Source organism: Musca domestica, unplaced genomic scaffold (genome assembly GCF_030504385.1).
Source record: "Musca domestica strain aabys unplaced genomic scaffold, Musca_domestica.polishedcontigs.V.1.1 73, whole genome shotgun sequence".
NCBI lineage: Eukaryota > Metazoa > Arthropoda > Insecta > Diptera > Muscidae > Musca > Musca domestica.
Genome location: NW_026712390.1, coordinates 3,447,439 through 3,465,288, shown reverse-complemented (window position 1 = coordinate 3,465,288; position 17,850 = coordinate 3,447,439). Strand labels below are relative to the sequence as shown.

At 32.8% G+C, this 17,850-nt stretch overlaps 1 protein-coding gene across 1 annotated transcript in view; it reads right to left on the bottom strand.

The window, feature by feature from the left end:
• The window catches only part of LOC101898558 (frizzled-like), a 245,930-nt gene that overhangs the window by 138,081 nt on the left and 89,999 nt on the right, over positions 1 to 17,850 (bottom strand). Inside the window, exons 3-4 of the mRNA XM_059130348.1 lie at positions 4,720 to 4,914; positions 4,310 to 4,535 (exon numbers count right to left, since the gene is read on the bottom strand). Coding sequence (XP_058986331.1) covers positions 4,310 to 4,535; positions 4,720 to 4,914 — 421 coding nt within the window. The remainder of the gene's footprint in view (positions 1 to 4,309; positions 4,536 to 4,719; positions 4,915 to 17,850) is intronic.

Below are 17,850 nucleotides of genomic sequence, written 5' to 3'. Positions count from 1 at the left end.
CACACGGATTTTTCAAAAAAATTTCAGTAAAAAATACTTTTGAGAATTTTCCTCTTTCAAGTTGAACTTATAATGACCTAGGGGATAGCATTAAAAATTGGAATCAATTTTTATTATTTTTTTTTTAATTTTCCAAAATCTTTCATTCAATTTCTCGAAGAGTAATATTTGAAGATTGGTGGTGAGATAAAAGGCAACAAAACGGAAATTAAATCTAAAAACTTTTCAAAAAAAAATTTTTTTCAAAAAAAAGTATAAAAAATAGTGAAATTTAAAAAAATATATAAAAATTAGCAAAATTTCCGAACACACGGATCTTCTAAAAAAAATGTCAATAAAAATACTTTTGACAATTTTCTCTTTCGAGTTGAACTTATGAGGACCTAAGGGGATAGCATTGAAAATTGGAATCAATTTTTATGTTTTTTTTTTTTAAATTTTCCAAAATTTTCAATTCAATTTTTTTTACCAATTCCAATACTTTATGGTTCAAACAAAAAATTTTTCCATTTGCACTGATGACAATTATTCTTTACTTTTCCAAAAAAATCGAAACGAAACGAACCTTCCCCAACCCCCAACGAACATCGTTTTCCTTTGAATTGTGCAAATTCTCGGTTACAGCTATTTAATATTCAAATCACAAGAACAGACACCGTCGAATTCCTGTTAAAAGTTGTTAATAAAGTAAATAATGGAGTCTTTTCAAACAAATGAAACAATGAGTGGGAATGTAGCAGATAATAATGCCGGCACAGTGGGTTGGAGAACAAAAAAAAATAATAATAATAAAATAAAAAATTAGCATTTGTCCAAAACTTGAAAAATAGCCGATTCTAAGAGATTTAAAAAAAAATATATCCAAAGAAAATACTCGTCAAGTAGACATTGGAAAAAATATTTAACAAAAAAATATATATATTTAAAAAAGATATATTCGTCATATAGATTTTGAAAAAAAAAATATATTGCACAGTGGGTTGGAACTAGGAAAAATATTTTTTATAAAAATGTGCATATGTAAATTTCCACTGTAGCCAGGTATTTCCTTTATTTTCCGAGATATTCCGAACATTTTCCCAAGTTAAAACTCAGAATATGAATCATTGCTTATTCCTTGATCTCTTCCATTGATCCCCAAAGCCCTATCACTTTCCATTGCGCAGATATCTTCAAAATTATAAAAATACGTAATAATTAATAGTAGTCATACGCCAGAATGTCCAACATTAAAAAAACGCGATATTTATGGTTATGGAAAGGTGTTGACTTCCATTTGTTGGTGAAAATAGAGTCACGCATCCCTCAACTATTTTCATTTGGCGATTAATAGAATATTTTTTCCTAAAGCCATCTATTTCATATTTCCACTATTTGCTTTATATATTCCGCCATATATTATGATTCTTGTCTAAAATTTTCTTTAGAGCAGATCAAGGATAAGAATTTTGGTTTATACCCTGATCTCTTCCGAGTAAATGCTGCTTTTTTCCAGGGCTCTATCTCTTTCCGCTGCGAAAATATCTTCAAAATTGTAAAAATACCGAGGAATTAAAAATAGTCATACGACAGGGTGTACAAAATTCATTTAACCTTATATTTAAGGGTTTGCCGAGCTATAATTTTTTTTTTTTGCGAGAAATAGGCTTACCTACCTCTCTTCTACGCTCCTGACCCAAATATTCACTTACAATACCTCTGAAGTTATCTATTTTGTGCTAACTAACAAAACTCAAACCTATTTCTATAATTTTCTGACTATTTTCCACGTTTTCCCTTAGCTAACATCCAGAAGATTTTCGTTTATTGCCTGATATCTTACGAGTAAATGCCACTTATTCTCAAAGCCCTATCAATTTCCATTGTAGAAATATCTTAAAAATTGTAAAAATACTCCGGAATTAAAAATAGTCATACGCCAGGTTGTCCAGAATTCATTGAATGCTATATTTAAGGTTCTACAAAGCTGTGGACTTTCTTTTTTGACCAAAACGGTTCAATATACCATTCCAAAGAACTTCATAGACGATTATTCGGATAGAATACCCCTGTATGCAACTTTATGGTGATAGCTGATAATATTCCAAATTATTTTTGAATTATTCCGTGACATTCTTTAATTTTTTTTCCTGAATTTCCATCTACATCTGGCAGAGTTTGTAATTTTGGTTTATTCCCTAATATCTCCTGAAGATTTTGCGTCCTTACACTGGCCCATAGTAGCTTCCGGTGGAGAATTATGATTAAAATTATGAAGATACTCAAGAATTTATAGTACTTATACGCCAGGATGTCCAAATTCATTAAGGTGCGATATAGGGACTGCATCAAGCTATTGTTTTTTCTTTCTTGGTACAAATGGGATCGCTTGTCGTTTGAGCGAGCCTCACCAGGCCGATAATTTGTGTTAATTGGCTTTGCACCACTTTTTTGGGTGGTGGCTTACAATATTCTAACGTATATTCAATTCTACCGCGACATTCGTTCCACATTTCCCTGAAATTTCCCTCTGCACCCTTGAAGATTTATAATTTTGGTTTATTCTCTAATATCTCCTGAAGATTTCCCAACCATTCCCTGTCTAATATAAGCATCGGTTTGGAAATTATTGCAAAAATTGTAAATATACCCAATAATTAATAATACTTATACGCTAGGGTGTCCAAATTCATTAGAATTTAATATTAAAAATGTCACGACATATTCTCAGATTAGATTAAGGCTCTTTCTGCCCCGCATACCAATTATTCAGATATATATAACTCCTGCAGCAAATTTTTTTAGAGGGGTAACTGTCAAGATTCCATTTTATTTCAATTTATTTACCGATATTTCTTGAATTTCTTCCCAGAATTTCCCTCTGCACTCGTAAAGATTATAATTTTGGTTTATTCCCTGATATCTCCCGATTATTTCCCGCTGATTTTTAGGTCAATTAATAGAATATATATAAATCCTGCAGCAAATTTTTTTGAAGGTAACTGTCAAGATTCCATTTTATTTCAATTTATCGACATTTCTTGCATTTCTTCCCAGAATTTCCCTCTGCAATCGTAAAGACTATAATTTTGGTTTATTCCCCGATTTCTCCCGATTATTTCTCGCTGATTTTTAGGCCAATCAATTTTTTTTTTTTGGTTGTAACTGTCAAGATTCCTTTTTTTAATTTATTTATCGACATTTCTTGGATTTCTCCCCAGAAATGTCCTCTGCACTCATAACGATTATAATTTTGGTTTATTCCTCCGTATCTTCCGATTATTTTCCGCAAATTTTTAGGCCAATATCAGTTTCCATGGGGAAGTTATGAACAAAATTCCAAAAATACCCACGAATTAATAATACTTATACGCCATGATGTCCGAGTTAATAAAAATGCCATTTTAAAGACCCCAGCCCTCATTTTTGTTTATTTTAAAATCGGAATTGATACACTTCACGACCCACTGTGCCTGGAAATGATATTCATGACATATACCTCCCTACAAGTTGTCTATCCTATTCAGTTTTGTCCGTCCGTCCGCCTGTCTGTCTGTCTCCCTCAACGGATGGTAATGCACCCACACATTACAATACATGAGTCGTATCTCCATTGTTGGGCTGTTGTAAGCTTTGCTATTTCTTTTTCATCCTCTTCATTGTTGTTGTTGTTGGCGTTGTCTCTCTTCTTTCACGTTTCATGTAGGAGGCATAGCCGAAGAACACAGCGTAGAAAAAAAATATGCAAATTAGTTTAAAGCAATGCAATGCACAGAGCAAAGGAACCCAGAACGACAAACTCTGTTTTGTAAAGAACACCAAAAAGACGTGAAGTACATTAAAAATTCGTCACGCTTTTGAGGAGGAGACAGAAGACACCGAAGAAGAAGAACAACAACACAAAAACGATGGGATTCTTAATGAACATTTTCTGTTTTTGGTTTTGGTGGGCTGGTGAATGTGAGTAAATGTTTGAATTGTTTAAATGATTGTAAATTATTTTTAGGTTAGACTCTGACTTCGTGGTTGTGTAGGGTCTCCGAAGAAAGCCTTCGCCTGCTAATGATGATTCATTAGCGTTACTTTTTTGGGGCGTCATGGCTAAGCTTTGCAATTTATTTACACAATTAATTTCCTTTGCTGTCCTGGCAATAGTCAATAAGGTCCGGCATAATTTTCCATGGAAAACGTGACCAGAATTTTATTTTCCAAACGTGTCCCAAAGCCTCAAAAGGAGCCTTAAATTATGATTCTAATATTTAATAATTTAGCCAAAAAAAAAAGGAAAAATAAATTTAATATTTTGTTCCGATTCTATTTTGCTACTCACCTTCAACTTTAGCCAATGCCAATACGGAAATTGTTTGCAGTGCCGGTATGGCCCAGGCGACCAAATGAAAGAGATGTGATTTATTTTCAATGGCTTCATGACCCCATTTTAGGCCAGCCGCCAAAAACCAGGCAAATGCCAAACATGACCACCAGGCAAAGGCGGCCATACAGCAGAAATACAAAGCCATGAATAGAATGGCACAGGCCGTTGACTGGCGATGACCCTGGAAAGAGGCAAAGAGGAGAGACACAAAAATAATTTAAAATATGGAAAATGAATTGAAATTCGAATAAAGTCATAAAAATGTTTATAATTCGAATAAAAATAATTTAAAGTATGAAAAATGAATTGATAAAGTCATAAAAATTTTTATAATTCTATAGAGAAAATATGGAAACATTTCCTACCTGTGTTATGGTGGACATCATTTGCAAACGTCCCAGCTTGACTGGTGGTGGGAAGGGTTCCCGACAGGCCACCGAATCTCCGGCTCCTAAGCCGGCCACATAGGCACAGCCCACAACCAAATAGCAGACGGCCAGGAATACAATGGCTCGTTCAGGATAACGGAAGCGGGAGGAGTCAATCAAAAATGTGAGGACCTGAAAAAAAAAGAAAAAAATAAATTGTAGAAAATCTCTTTAAAATTCGGAATAAAGGTTAAATAAATATTAAAAATTCTTCTACATCCGATTAGAGGCATCTCTTGGCTTCAAGTTTCTCCTTTGGAGTGCCCTCCTATCAATACGTTTTACAAAAATATTCACAGTTTTCAAAAAATACACAATAATTAAAAACACTCATACGCCCCTGAGGCCCTTGAAAAAAAACATTAATTTAAAGGACTTAGGATTGTCGTAGGAGAACGAATTTTTGCAATGATACGCAGGAACTTATAGGCAACAACTTTGTCTTTAAAGTTGTCAGGTTAACATTTCATTCACCAAAGATATTCAAACTATTTGGAAAATGCCAAATAATAATATTTGTTCAAGAGTTTCATTAAAATAACTTCATTAAATTAGGGATTTAAAGGCTACGCACTAGGATCATTTGTGCAGAAAAAAGGCTTAATAAACACCAACTATTATTTTCGAGTTGCCAGTTTATCGAAAAATTTTGATGAGATACTCAAAACTTTCGCAAACTTCAAAAAATATGGAATTTCTTTGAAAAAATTCTCAAAAATCCAAAATTTGGAGCAGAGTATTCAAAACACTTATGAACAATGAGCTAGAGGATTATGTCAGCTTCAAGTTTCTCTTTAGAGTCACACCCGTGGCAATTTGTTTTTCAAAGTTATTCAAATATTTCCAAACTACTCAATAATTAATAATACTTATACGCACCACAGGCACTGGAGGAAATAATTAAATTAAAGGTCTTAGGAATGTCATAGATGAACGATTTTTTGCAGCGGCACTACGACACTGATTGGCTACACTTTTCTCTTTAGAGTTACCAGACCTTTTAACTATATCTTCAAGATATTTGAAGAAATTTAAATATTTCTTTGTATTTGTATTTCTTTGAAAAAATTCGCGAAAATTAAGACTTTGAAGCAGAATATTTGCAACACTTTTGTACTATGAGCTAAACGACTATGTTACCTTCAACTTTCTCTTTGGAGTCACACCAGTATCAATTTATTTTCTGGAGTTATTCAAATATTTCCAAAACTGTTCAATAATTAATAAAACTCATACGCCCCTAAGGCCCTTTAGAAAACAATTTATTTAAAGGTCTTAGGAATGTCATAGATGAACAATTTTTTGCAGCGACTCTACGACGCCGATTACCTACACTTTTATCTTCAGAGTTACCAAACTATCAAAATATTTCCTCCAGATATTCCAAGATTTTTGAAAATATCAAAAAAAGAACAATAATAACTTTGCAAGGTTCTCGTCAATAAATTTGGAATAAATTGCAATTTTAAGGCCACACATTCGGACCATTTATGTAAAAAAAACAAAAAGTTTAATAAACAGCAGCTACTTTTTTAGGGTTGCCATTTAATCAAATAATTTTGGGAAGATATTAAAAGAAATTCCCAAACTTCTAAAAGTATTGAATTTCTTTGAAAAGAAATTCTTGAAAATCATGACTTTGGGGCTGAATATTGGGAACATCTATGGATCATACGATAAAGGATTAAGTTTGCTTCAACTTTCCCTTTAGAGTGGCCACAATATTAAATTCGGATTTGGAGATATTAAAAGATTTTAAAAACTACCCAATAATTAATAACACTTATACGCCCCAGAGACCCTAGAGGAAATAATTAAATTCAAGGTGTCAGGTTTAGCCCTCATAAAAGATTTTTTGCAGCGATATTTAGGCACTTATTGTCTACAACTTTTATTTAGAGTTACCAGGTTATCATTTAATTTCTCGAAGATATTCAAAGATACCCAAAAATATGAATTTGTTCATGAATTTCATAGGAACTGCTTGGGAAAATGTTGAATTAGGAACTTCTCAATTAAACTATTAATAATAACTAGGCGATGATCCTTTTATCTAAAATATATTCTTTAGGGTTGCCATATTTTCAAATAGTTTTAAAAAGTTCCTAAATTATTAAAAAAATAACAAAACATTATATACTCTTTTGAAAACCATGAGGAAAATCTCCTCCGGAAACTGCATGCCTGGACCACATGCCGTGCCATGAAATAAAGGAGCTTGTTGTCTTTCACTTTCCCTTTAGACTTGCACCAGTATCAATTCATATCCCGGAGATATTCAACGATTTTAAAAAATATCCAATAATTAATAACACTTATACGCCCCAGAAGCCCTAGAGGAAATAATTAAATCCAAGTACTTCTAGGCATCATAAATGGAAGATTTTTTGCAGCGGTACTCAGACACTTATTGGCTACAACTTTCCCTTTAGAGCTACCAGATTGTCGTTTCCCTTCTGAAAGATATTCAAATATTTTTGACCATACCCGAAAATTACAATTTTCTCCAGGACATCATAAAAAAAAAAAATTAGGAAAAACTAACGATTTTGGTGCCACACCTTCGGACCACTTATGGATACAAATTAAATAATACCATTGACTATTACTTTTCTGCAAGAGTTGCTATATTATGTACTCAAAAGCCGGGAAAATATTTCATATTTTCCAAAATACCTAAAAAATATATATATTTCATTGAAAAAAATTTAAAAGATCGAGACATAGGAGCTACAAATTAGAATCGTTTGTGGGGTCCCTGGTAAAGGCCTTTCTTGGCTACAACTTTCTCTTTAAGGTCACCTCAATATCAATTCAAATCCGTGAAAAATTCAAAACTTTTCAAAAATACCCAATAATTATTATTACTTATACGCCCAAAGGCCCCTGAAGGAAAAACTTGAATTTAAGGCCTTAAGAGCCACAACGATTTGCAATTTTTTGCAGTAGCATTGGGACCCTTTATGCCTACATCTTTTGCTGTAGAGCTACCAGAATGTGAAATAATTTCCCAGATAATTCAAATATTTTTAGGAAAAGTGACCAAAAATATTTTTTTAGAAAAATGACTTGAATCTAAGGCCTTACGAGCCACAACGATTTGCAATTTTTTGCAGTAGTTTTAGGAGGAGCAGTGGCAGAAACTTTCCTTTTAGAGTTGCCAAAATGTAAAACAATTTCCCAGAAAATTCAAGGAATTTTGGGGAAAGTGACTAAAAAATATTTTTTTCTAAGGATTTTCATTGAAAAACTTCTGTGAAATTCTAACTTAGAAACGGATGGTCATAAGCAATCCTTTTGCTGTTATCTAGAGGTACCTCTTGGCTGTTACTTTCTCTTTGGAGTTGAGCCAATATCGCTTTGATTTTTGGAGATATTCAATGATTTCTAAAAATCCCCAGTAATTATTATTACTTATACGCCCCTATGGTCCCCAAAGTAAAAATCAAATTAAAGGACTTTGGATAATCACACAGACACAATTTTTTGGGTGTATTATTAAGGAACTTATTGGCTTCAATTATTCCTCAGGTAGCAGTATTAGCGATTCATTCCCCTCAAATATTCAAAACTGAACAAAACTGTTAATTTTTAATGACTGCTTAAATCTCAAAAATTTGACAATTCCTTGGAAAAATATCAAAAATCAAGGCCATAGGAACTAAACACTCCAAACCTTCTTTCTCATGATAATAGAGGCATATCTTGACTACAATTTCCCTTGTGAAATTGTAAAAATATCATTTCCCCTTTTCAAGATATCTACAAAATTTCCAAAAATACCCAATAATTATTATTACTTATACGTCCGATAGGCCATACAGAAATATCCCAATAAAAAGACCAAGAATAGATATTTTGCAAACATTTTTTGAAAGATTTATTTAAGAATATTTTCCCCGAACCCTACAAACTCCAACCCATGTTTCCTAGGCGATTAAACAAAAGCAAATCCTCGCAAAAGATTAATGAAAAAGATCCTCTTCAAAACACTCGCTTAATTCACAACAATTTGTTAACACAATCTTGACAAATTGAAGGGGCTCCTTTTTTTGGTGGAATCCTAAAAAGCCGGAAAATGTAGCGTAAAGTGACCCTAAAAAAATACATGGCTATCGTTTACAAACGAAAGGAATTTGAAAAAAAAAAAACACCGAACCTAAAATCGATTTGTGTGAGGAGCATGAAATTTACTGTTGCTCTTCTTTTTTGTGCAAATGGCCAACAAATTGCGGTACCACATGAAAAATGAGCAGAAATAGGCAACCGCAGAATAGAAAAAGAAGGGAAAACATTAAAAAGTGTGGGCAGAAGGAGATTTGATGGATTTTTTAATGGATAGGAAGTGGTCTATTTAAGGATTTTTAAAGGATATTTGTTGGCCTAGAGATGAGAATTTTTTAAAGAATATCTACAAGACTCAAATGGTGAATTTTATATGATTTTTTTCAAGAGATTTTAATTCTACAAAGCTTGACTTCTTTATGAATTTTTAAGGAAGGCTAAAGGATACAAAATTTGGATTTTGTTGAGGACATTTATAAGGATACCAAAAGTGGATTTTAAAATCAGCTTCAAGGATATTTACTTTCCATAAAATGCAGTTTTGAGGTTATTTACAGCACACGAGACGTGAAAATTATCTGGAATTTTTTCGAGAAGATTTTCAAAGATATTCGCAGGCCAAAAGATGTGGATTTTTAGAAAATTTTTAAGGAATTTCTTAAGGAAATTTTCAAGGCATCCAAGTGGATCTTTAAAGGAATTTTTCCAGGCTATATACAGATCAGCAAACTTGGATTTTTAAAGGTTATTTACAGGCCACCACGACTGGATATTCTAACCTAATGTTATTTTTTAGTAAATTTTTGAGGACAATTTGGAGACTACTAAACATAGATTTTAAAGGTTTTTTTTTTTGTTTTAAAACGCCCATAAAACGTGGCATTTCTTAAGAATTTTTGAAGACTATTTGAATGATACCAGACATGGGCTATGAAGGAATTTTTGTGGAATTTTGAAGACTACCAAGCATGGCTTTCTCAGGGATACGTGGAGTCTATTTTCAGTGGATTTTTAGAAATATTTGGGAGCTGCAAGAGCTTGTTTTAAAAACGATCAGACATATTTTTTTTGTACTTTTGAGGGATATTTGGAGACTACAAGGTCCATATTTTTAAAGGCACATCCGATGCATTTTTAATTGCAACCAGATATGGATTTTTTAAAAAAGCATATATGAAATTTAACGAATTATTTGGAAGACACCAGACGTGGAATTTTTGAAGAATATCTTGAGGCATCCAGGCGTGTATTTTTTAAGGAATTCAAGGTTTGAATTTTTGAGAATTTTTCCAAAGACATTTAAAGGCTAGTAGACGTGACTTTTAAGAAGTTTTTGAGGGAAATTTAAAGGCTCCGAAGTAGGATTTTTTAAGGTTTTCCTGAGGGATATTCAAAGGCTCCAAAGCATGGATTTTTTGGGATTTTTGAGGTTAATTTAAGGGTACAAGGTAAGGATATTTAAAGGTTCCAAGGAGTGGATTTTTCACGAATTTTTAGAAGCATTTAAAGGAATTTTTAGGGGATATTTAAAGACTTCAAGGATTGAATTTTTTCAGATTTTTTGGGAGATAAAACGTCGATTTCTTAAGGTATTTTGAAGGGACATTGAAAGGCTCCAAGGATTGGATTTGTTAAGGAACTTTTAGGAGGCATTTAAAGGCGCCAAGGCTTGAACTTCGATAGTCATTTAAAAGCTACAAGGACTAGATTTTTTAAGGAATTTTCAAAGGCATTTTAAGACCCCGAGGCGTGCATTTTTCAGGAATTTTTGAGAGGCATTTAAATGCTCTAATGCGTGGATTTTTTCAGGAATTTTTGAGGGATGTTTAAAGACAAATGAGGATTTTTTCACGAATTTTTAAGAGGTACTTAAAGTTGTCAAGGTTTGGGTTTTTTTTAAGAATTTTTGGGAGATATTTGAAGGCTCCAAGGATTGGATTTTTTCAGGAATTTTTAAAGACTCCAAACGTGGATTTTTTCATGAATTTTTAAGAGGGATTTAAAGTCATCAAGGTTTGGATTTTTTACGAATTTTTGGGAGGTTCCAAGGATCAGGAGTTTGTAGAGGCAAGTTGTACATTTTTAAAGAATTTTTGAGAGGCATTTTAAGGTCCCAAGGAGTAGATTTTTTAAGGAGTTTGCATGGGATGTTTTATGTTTCCAATGTGTGGATTTTTAATGGATCTTTTCAGGAGGTTTTGGAGGCTCCAACTCATGGATTTTCAAATAACTTTTGAGGCATATAGATAGATATTTGAAGGCTCCTGGATGTGGATTTTCAAAAATTTCAAGGATACCTAAAGGCTCCGAGTAGTTAATTCTTTTATAAAAATTGAGACAACCAAATGTGATATTGAATGATTTTTTCGAGACCTGATTTTCTTACAAATTTTTGAGAGAATTTCGAAAGCATCGAGCAAAGGATTTTTAAGCGATTTTAAAGGGATATGTGGAAGGATTTATAAGGAATATTTTAGGGTTCGGGGATTTGATATTTAATAATTTTAATGATTTTTTTTTTTCAAATCCTTTTCAGCTCCGTGCAATGGAGTTTTTGAAGGACATTAAGAGACTCATAGACGTATATTTCTGTGGATAATGGATGTCTTTAAGACTTAGAACTTTTTTTTAGCTTTTTTTGAGTAATATTCGCTGTATGCTGCCACATATGGATTTTGGGGGAATATTTGGAGGTCAGAAAAATTGAATTTTTGAAAAATATTGAGGGATATTGGAAGGTCTGAAAATTTGAATTTTCGGAAAACCAATGTTTATTTGTTTTTGCATTTTTACGGGAATTTTTAAGCCTCCATTACGTCTTTTTTTAAGTTTTTTTGAAGGTGGATTTGTTAAAAAATTTTGTGGGAAGTTCTAAGGTTGCGTTACGTCGATTTTCAAAGGTTTTTAGGAAATGTTTAAGATCCCAATCCCTGTATTTTTATGAATTTTTTTTAGGGATTAATAAGGGCTCCGAACTTTTTGAAAGAGTTTTAAAGACAGCCAAACTTGACCTGTTACGATTTCTTTTGACATTTATATAAGTGACCTGAAATTTTAAGGGAATATTTAGGGGTACTGAAAGGCTCCGAGAAATATATTGGAAAAAACTTATAAATGTTTTGATGTCTAATTTTTGAAAGGTTAAAAAGGGCTGATATTTGAAGCCCTGTTATTTTGAAAGAATATAAGGGCCATTAGGAGTTGAATTTTTAAAGAATTTTTTGAGGACTCTTTGGTGCTTACCAGATGTGGTCTTTAGGAATTTTAAGAAATATTTGAAAACCACCAGACTTCGATTTTTAGGTATACATGGAGGCCCGCTCACTTCGATTTTTTTATTTATTTTTCCTACTTTTTTTCTATTTTTTCCACTAATTTTCTGAGGGTGTGTTGCCTGTTTCTCTCTCCCATTCGCATTTCAATAATGAAGTTCTATTGAACTACAAAAAAGCAACAGCAACAACACCAACAAAAGCAACAAATCATATAATCATAAAATTTGCATAGCTGCGTCGCTTGGCTTATCCATAATTCATTTTCATACCTTAGAATTCGAAATTGAAATTCAAGCGAAATCTACTTCGTCGTCGTTGTCCTCCATGGTGGAAAACAACAAATTGCTGATGGGGCTTGGTTCCGTAAAAAGCCATAACTTTTCAGTTAATGTTATGACAGCTGTCACAGTTTGAAATCTGCATTTGCATTTGGTCGTAAATTAACGCCTACGTCGAAGTTTAGGTTTTTTTTCGATTTTATTTTTTTTTTTTTTTTTGAAATGATGGCAAATTGAAGAAATGATAATTTTTCTCCGGCAACAAATTGGGTTAAAAATATGAGTTATTTTTGTTTTAACTATTTTTTTAAATTTTTTTTTAATTTTTTGGAGTTTTTTTATTATTTATTTTTTATTTACTTATTTATTATTATTATTATTTTATTATTTTTTTTTAAGCAGAAAATGTATCTGCCGAACCTGAGGAACTATTTCCAATCTCCTTTCTATTTTTCTTCTTCAAAAACTCTTTTTTTCCCCCCTGTTTTTTATTATTGGCCACCTTTAGTAGTATTTCAATTAGCCATGGCCAGTAGTGACAAGTGCCACAGCCAGCAGCAGCAGCAGCATTGGTCAATTCCATTTAGATTTGTCTTGGGTGATAAATCTCTCCACTTCGACTTGTTTTTATCTCTTTGGCAATGGCTTTTTGACGCTGTCAAAAATCTAAATTTCAAATACTTCTTTTTTTTTAAAAAAAAAAAACAATTTTCCGCTAAATTTGACAAAATAATTGCCAGTTCCTTTCACTAATGCAAATCGCAGAGCAGCCCGAAACTGTCCAACAAACTTATGTGGTCAATATGTCATACAACATTTTAAGAAAAAGACATTTCTTGGCTGTGGAAAAACTATGGCCGGTAGAGGCTGTCATAGTTCGAGTTTGAGAGCCATGTTTTTTTTTTTCTTTTTCTTTTTTTTTTTTTTTTTTTTTTTTTTTGTGAAAAACAAATTTTGTTAATATTTATGGCATGGCCGCCGACAACTTGGCCAACAATATTTGTTAATAGCAAATTTATCAAATGGCAAGGGAAGTGGATTAGAAATGAAAAACAAAAAACACAAACAGAAAATAACTTATTTTTCGGTATGCCTTTCAAAAAGGACCCTGGATTTTTCCTCTCCCCAACAAATCCAAATCCACACATAAATAATATTTTTTTTTTGGCCAGAAACGAAAATCTTTGGGGAAATTTTCCAAAGAAGTCAACGACAACGAAGACGGAGAATTCCAGGCAAATATGATTAATTGGCATATGGACCATATCATGAACAAAACAAAATTAAAGAGGGCAAAATGAAGGAAATAGCATAGAGTAATGGATTGCAGGAAGGAAAATTCTGACAAAAAAAAAAGAGAGAAACATACCCACACATGCTATTAAAATAAATGAAGGCCAGGGAAAGAATTCCTTAAGGATCTGTATTTCTAAGAAAATACTTATACGAGGGAAGGTTACATTAGAAAGGACGCTACTCTCTATGCTTCTCAATGCTTCTCAAAAAATTTTCTTAAATATCCAGATTTCGGGTCACTTAAAACTCCTAAGAAGTCTATATTTGGAAGCCTCTGAATATTTTCAAAAAAATAACTTCTGGGGAGAATATCCCAGACAAAAAACAAGGGAACTGATGAGGATTGGTGGCTTTTTCCGAAACCTAGGTATTCCCTGCCTTACCCCCTGGTAAAACTTTACCATCGTTCTCCACTAATAAACAAACGTTGTTTTTATAAAAACAACAATAAAGGGATAAGCCTGACCATTTTGCAACAACAAAATACTATGGTATCCCGAACAAACAAGCCACACTGTTCTATTTTCAAAATACTTTTTCGAGACCTCAAAAAATCCTTCTAAAATCACTCAAAAAATCCCTTAAAAATCTTTCTGAAATCCCTCAAAAATTCTGCAGAAAAACACTTTTTCAAGACCTCTAAAAATCCCTCAAAAATCCTTCAAAAATTGAAAGCCTCTGAATATTTTCAAAAATATTGTTGAAAATGTCTCTCCTAATATTCCAGAAAGCTTTCGGGAAAGCTTTTTCAAGACCTCTAAAAATCCCTCAAAAATTCTGCAGAAAAATACTTTATTTGAGACCTCTAAAAATCCCTCAAAAAATCTTTCAAAAATTAAAAGCCTCTGAATATTTTCAAAAATGTCTCAAATGTCTCTTTCTGAAAATTTTCGGGAGCTCCTTCTAAAATCCCTTGAAAATTCTGAGGAACATACTTTTTCGAGACCTTTCTAAAAACTCCTCAAAAAATCCATCGAAAATCCCTCAAAAAATTCATCGAAAGTCCCTCAAAAATCTTTCTAAAATTCTGTAATAAAATCTTCAGAAAAATAATTTTTCGAGACCTCTAAAAATGCTTCAAAAACCCTTCAAAAATTGAATGCCTCTGAATGTTTTCAAAAATGTTATTAAAAATGTCTCTCTTAATATTCCTAAAAATTTTCGGGAAAAATACTTTTTCAAGACCTCTAAAAATCCTTCTAAAATTCCTAAAAATTCTGCAGAAAAATACTTTTCGAGACCTCTAAAAATCCCTCAAAAAATTCTTCTAAAATCCCTCAAAAAATCCATCTAAAATCCCTCAAAAAATCCATAGAAAATCCCTCAAAAATTCTGCAGAAAAATACTTTTTTGAGACCTCTAAAAATCCCTCAAAAAATCCTTCTAAAATCCTTAAAAAAAATCCATCGAAAATTCCTCAAAAAATCCATCGAACTGAGATAGTCTCCAAATATGAAAACTCAACTTTTGATAATCTATTTATTGAAATTTCTCAAAATATCACATTCAAATTTCCTTCCAAATAGTTCCTTCAAAATCCATGCCTTGTAACCGTCAAATATTTCTTAGAAGTTTCTTAAAACCCCACCTCTGATGAGCTTTAACTATCCTTTAAAAATCCCTCAAAAATTGAATACCTCGAACACTTCAAAAAAAATTTTAGTGAGAATTTTTCTCACATCCCTTAAAAAAAAAAAAAATATAGAAAAACCTCGAATGGTACTCACCATGGATCCCTCAGAAACTCCTTAAAAATAATAATAAATAAATCCCCATCAGAAAGTCTCCAAATATCCATCGAAACTTCCTAAAAGATCCGGTGATCGGAATATTCAAATATGCTTACAAAAATTCCTTAAAATTAGCAACTGGTAGTCCCGTTTATTTTATTTTATTTATTTATTTCTTTTTTTTTTGTAAAAATGGTGTAAATAATCCGCGTCCGGTAGTCTCCAATAATCCTTAAAAAATCCTAGTCTGGTATCCTCCAAGGAGTCCTCAGAAACTCCTTTAAAACTCCACGTTTGGTAGTCTTTGAATATCCCTGATAAAAATTCTGAAAATATCCACTTTAAGTAGTGTCGAAAACTTCATCAATAAATCTCCGCCAGAAAGTCTCAAAGTATCTATTGAAATTTCCTAAAAAATGCGCTGCTCGGAATCTTCAAATGCCCATTAAAAAAATCCTTAAAATTCGCCACTGATAGTCTCGATATTTCGTAAAAATATTGTAAATATCCACGCTTGGTAGTCTTCACACATCCTTCGAAAATTCCTTAGAAAATCGTCGACCAACGATCCCCTAGAAACTCCTAAAAAAACTCCACGTTTTGTAGCCTTTAAATGTCTTGAAAACTTCATCAAAAATCTCAACAAATACTTCAAAAATTACTAAAAAAAATTTGGTGTGATATCCTCCAAGGATCCTTCAGAAACTCTTAAAAAAATCTCCACGTTTGGTAGCCTTTAAATGTCCCTGAATAATTCCATAAAAATCCACTCCAAATGGTTCCTCGTCCAAGGTTCCGTCAGAAACTCGTAAAAAACTCCACGTTTGTAGCCAGAAAACATAATTTAAAAACCCACTTCAAGTAGTGCCAGAAAGTCTCCAAATATCCCTCAATAGTTCCTTTTGCAATACAGGACTGGTAGTCACCAAATATCTCTCGAAAAGACGTCAGCTAGTCTTCAATTATTTATCGAAAATTCCTCAAAAAATAACTACGTCTGATAATCTTCCAATATCCTTCAAACATTCCTTAAAAATCTACATCTCGGAATCTTCGTATATCCTTAAAAATTCCTAATCAATTCACAACTGATGAAAAATAATAAAAAAAATTCACGTCTGGTATTCTCCAAATGACCTCTATAAATTCCATAAAAATAAGGTCTGATAGTCTCCAAACATCCCATAAAAACCAAAGTATGGTAGACCGCAAAAAATTCACCGACTATAGTCACCCCTTAAACAAATCCAGTTATCTCCTAATATCCCTCAAATTTATCAAAAAAGTAAGAGTCTCCAAAGGTCCTTAATAATGCCATAAAAACTCCAGGTCTGGTAGTCTCCTTTTAAAACTTCCTTAGATAAATCTCTCCAAATGTCCTTAATAATTCTATAAAAATAGCAGGCCTGGTAGTCTCCAAACATCCCATAAAAACCTAAGTCGGGTAGTCTCCACACAACCCCAAAAAAGTTCAAGTATTGTAATCTCCAAATTATCTTCGAAAATCCTTGTCTAGTGGTATCCTAATCTCCCTAAATTTTTTCCAAAAAAATCCATGTGGCTCCTTAATAATTCCAGGTCTAGTAATCTCCCAACAACCCTCAAAAAGTTCATATATTGTGGTCTCCAAACTTCCGTTAAGAAATCCTAAAAAAATCGTTGTCTGGTAGACTCCAAACATCCATCGTATTCCTTAAAAATTTGCCTATAAATCAAGGTCTAGTTATCTCCAAACATCCTTCAAAACTTCCTTGGAAAATCCTCAAATTTGATAATTAATCCACGTGTGATAGTCTACAAAGATCCCTTAATAATTCCATAAACATTCCAGGACTCATAGTCTCCAAAAATCCCATAAAAACAAAATTATGGTAGTCTCCAAACATCCCTTCAGAAATCCCTTAAAACATTATTTAAAATTCCACTTCCTGTAGTCTCCGATTATCCCTTAAAATTCTTTGCGAGTCCGGTAGTCTTTAAATATCCCTTAAAAATCCCGCAAAAATCGAAATTTGAAAAACACCTTCAAAATTCCATATCCTGTAGCCTCCGAATATCCCCAATTTTTTGAAAATAACAGGCCTTATAGTCTCCAAGTTTTTCACAAAACATCCCAAAAGGTTCAGGTTTGTCAATCTCCAAACATTCCCCAACAATTTTATAAAAAGCTATCCCTTGGTGGCCCCCAAATATCCTCAAAAACATCCTTAGAGGTGTTAATTTACTGACCAATGCTCCCCAAACTGCTCACAATACCCTCATATCATCGCCTGCTCCTCCACAACTAGTTCCCCAGACGTCTGTTAGGTAAGTGTGTCCTGGATGAGCGAAGTCGGAGGGGTGGGGATGGGGTGTGTATGTGTCAAATTTCAGGAGGCCAGTCGGAACGTGCCTTGAATTTTCTTTTCGATTATTTTTCGTTTC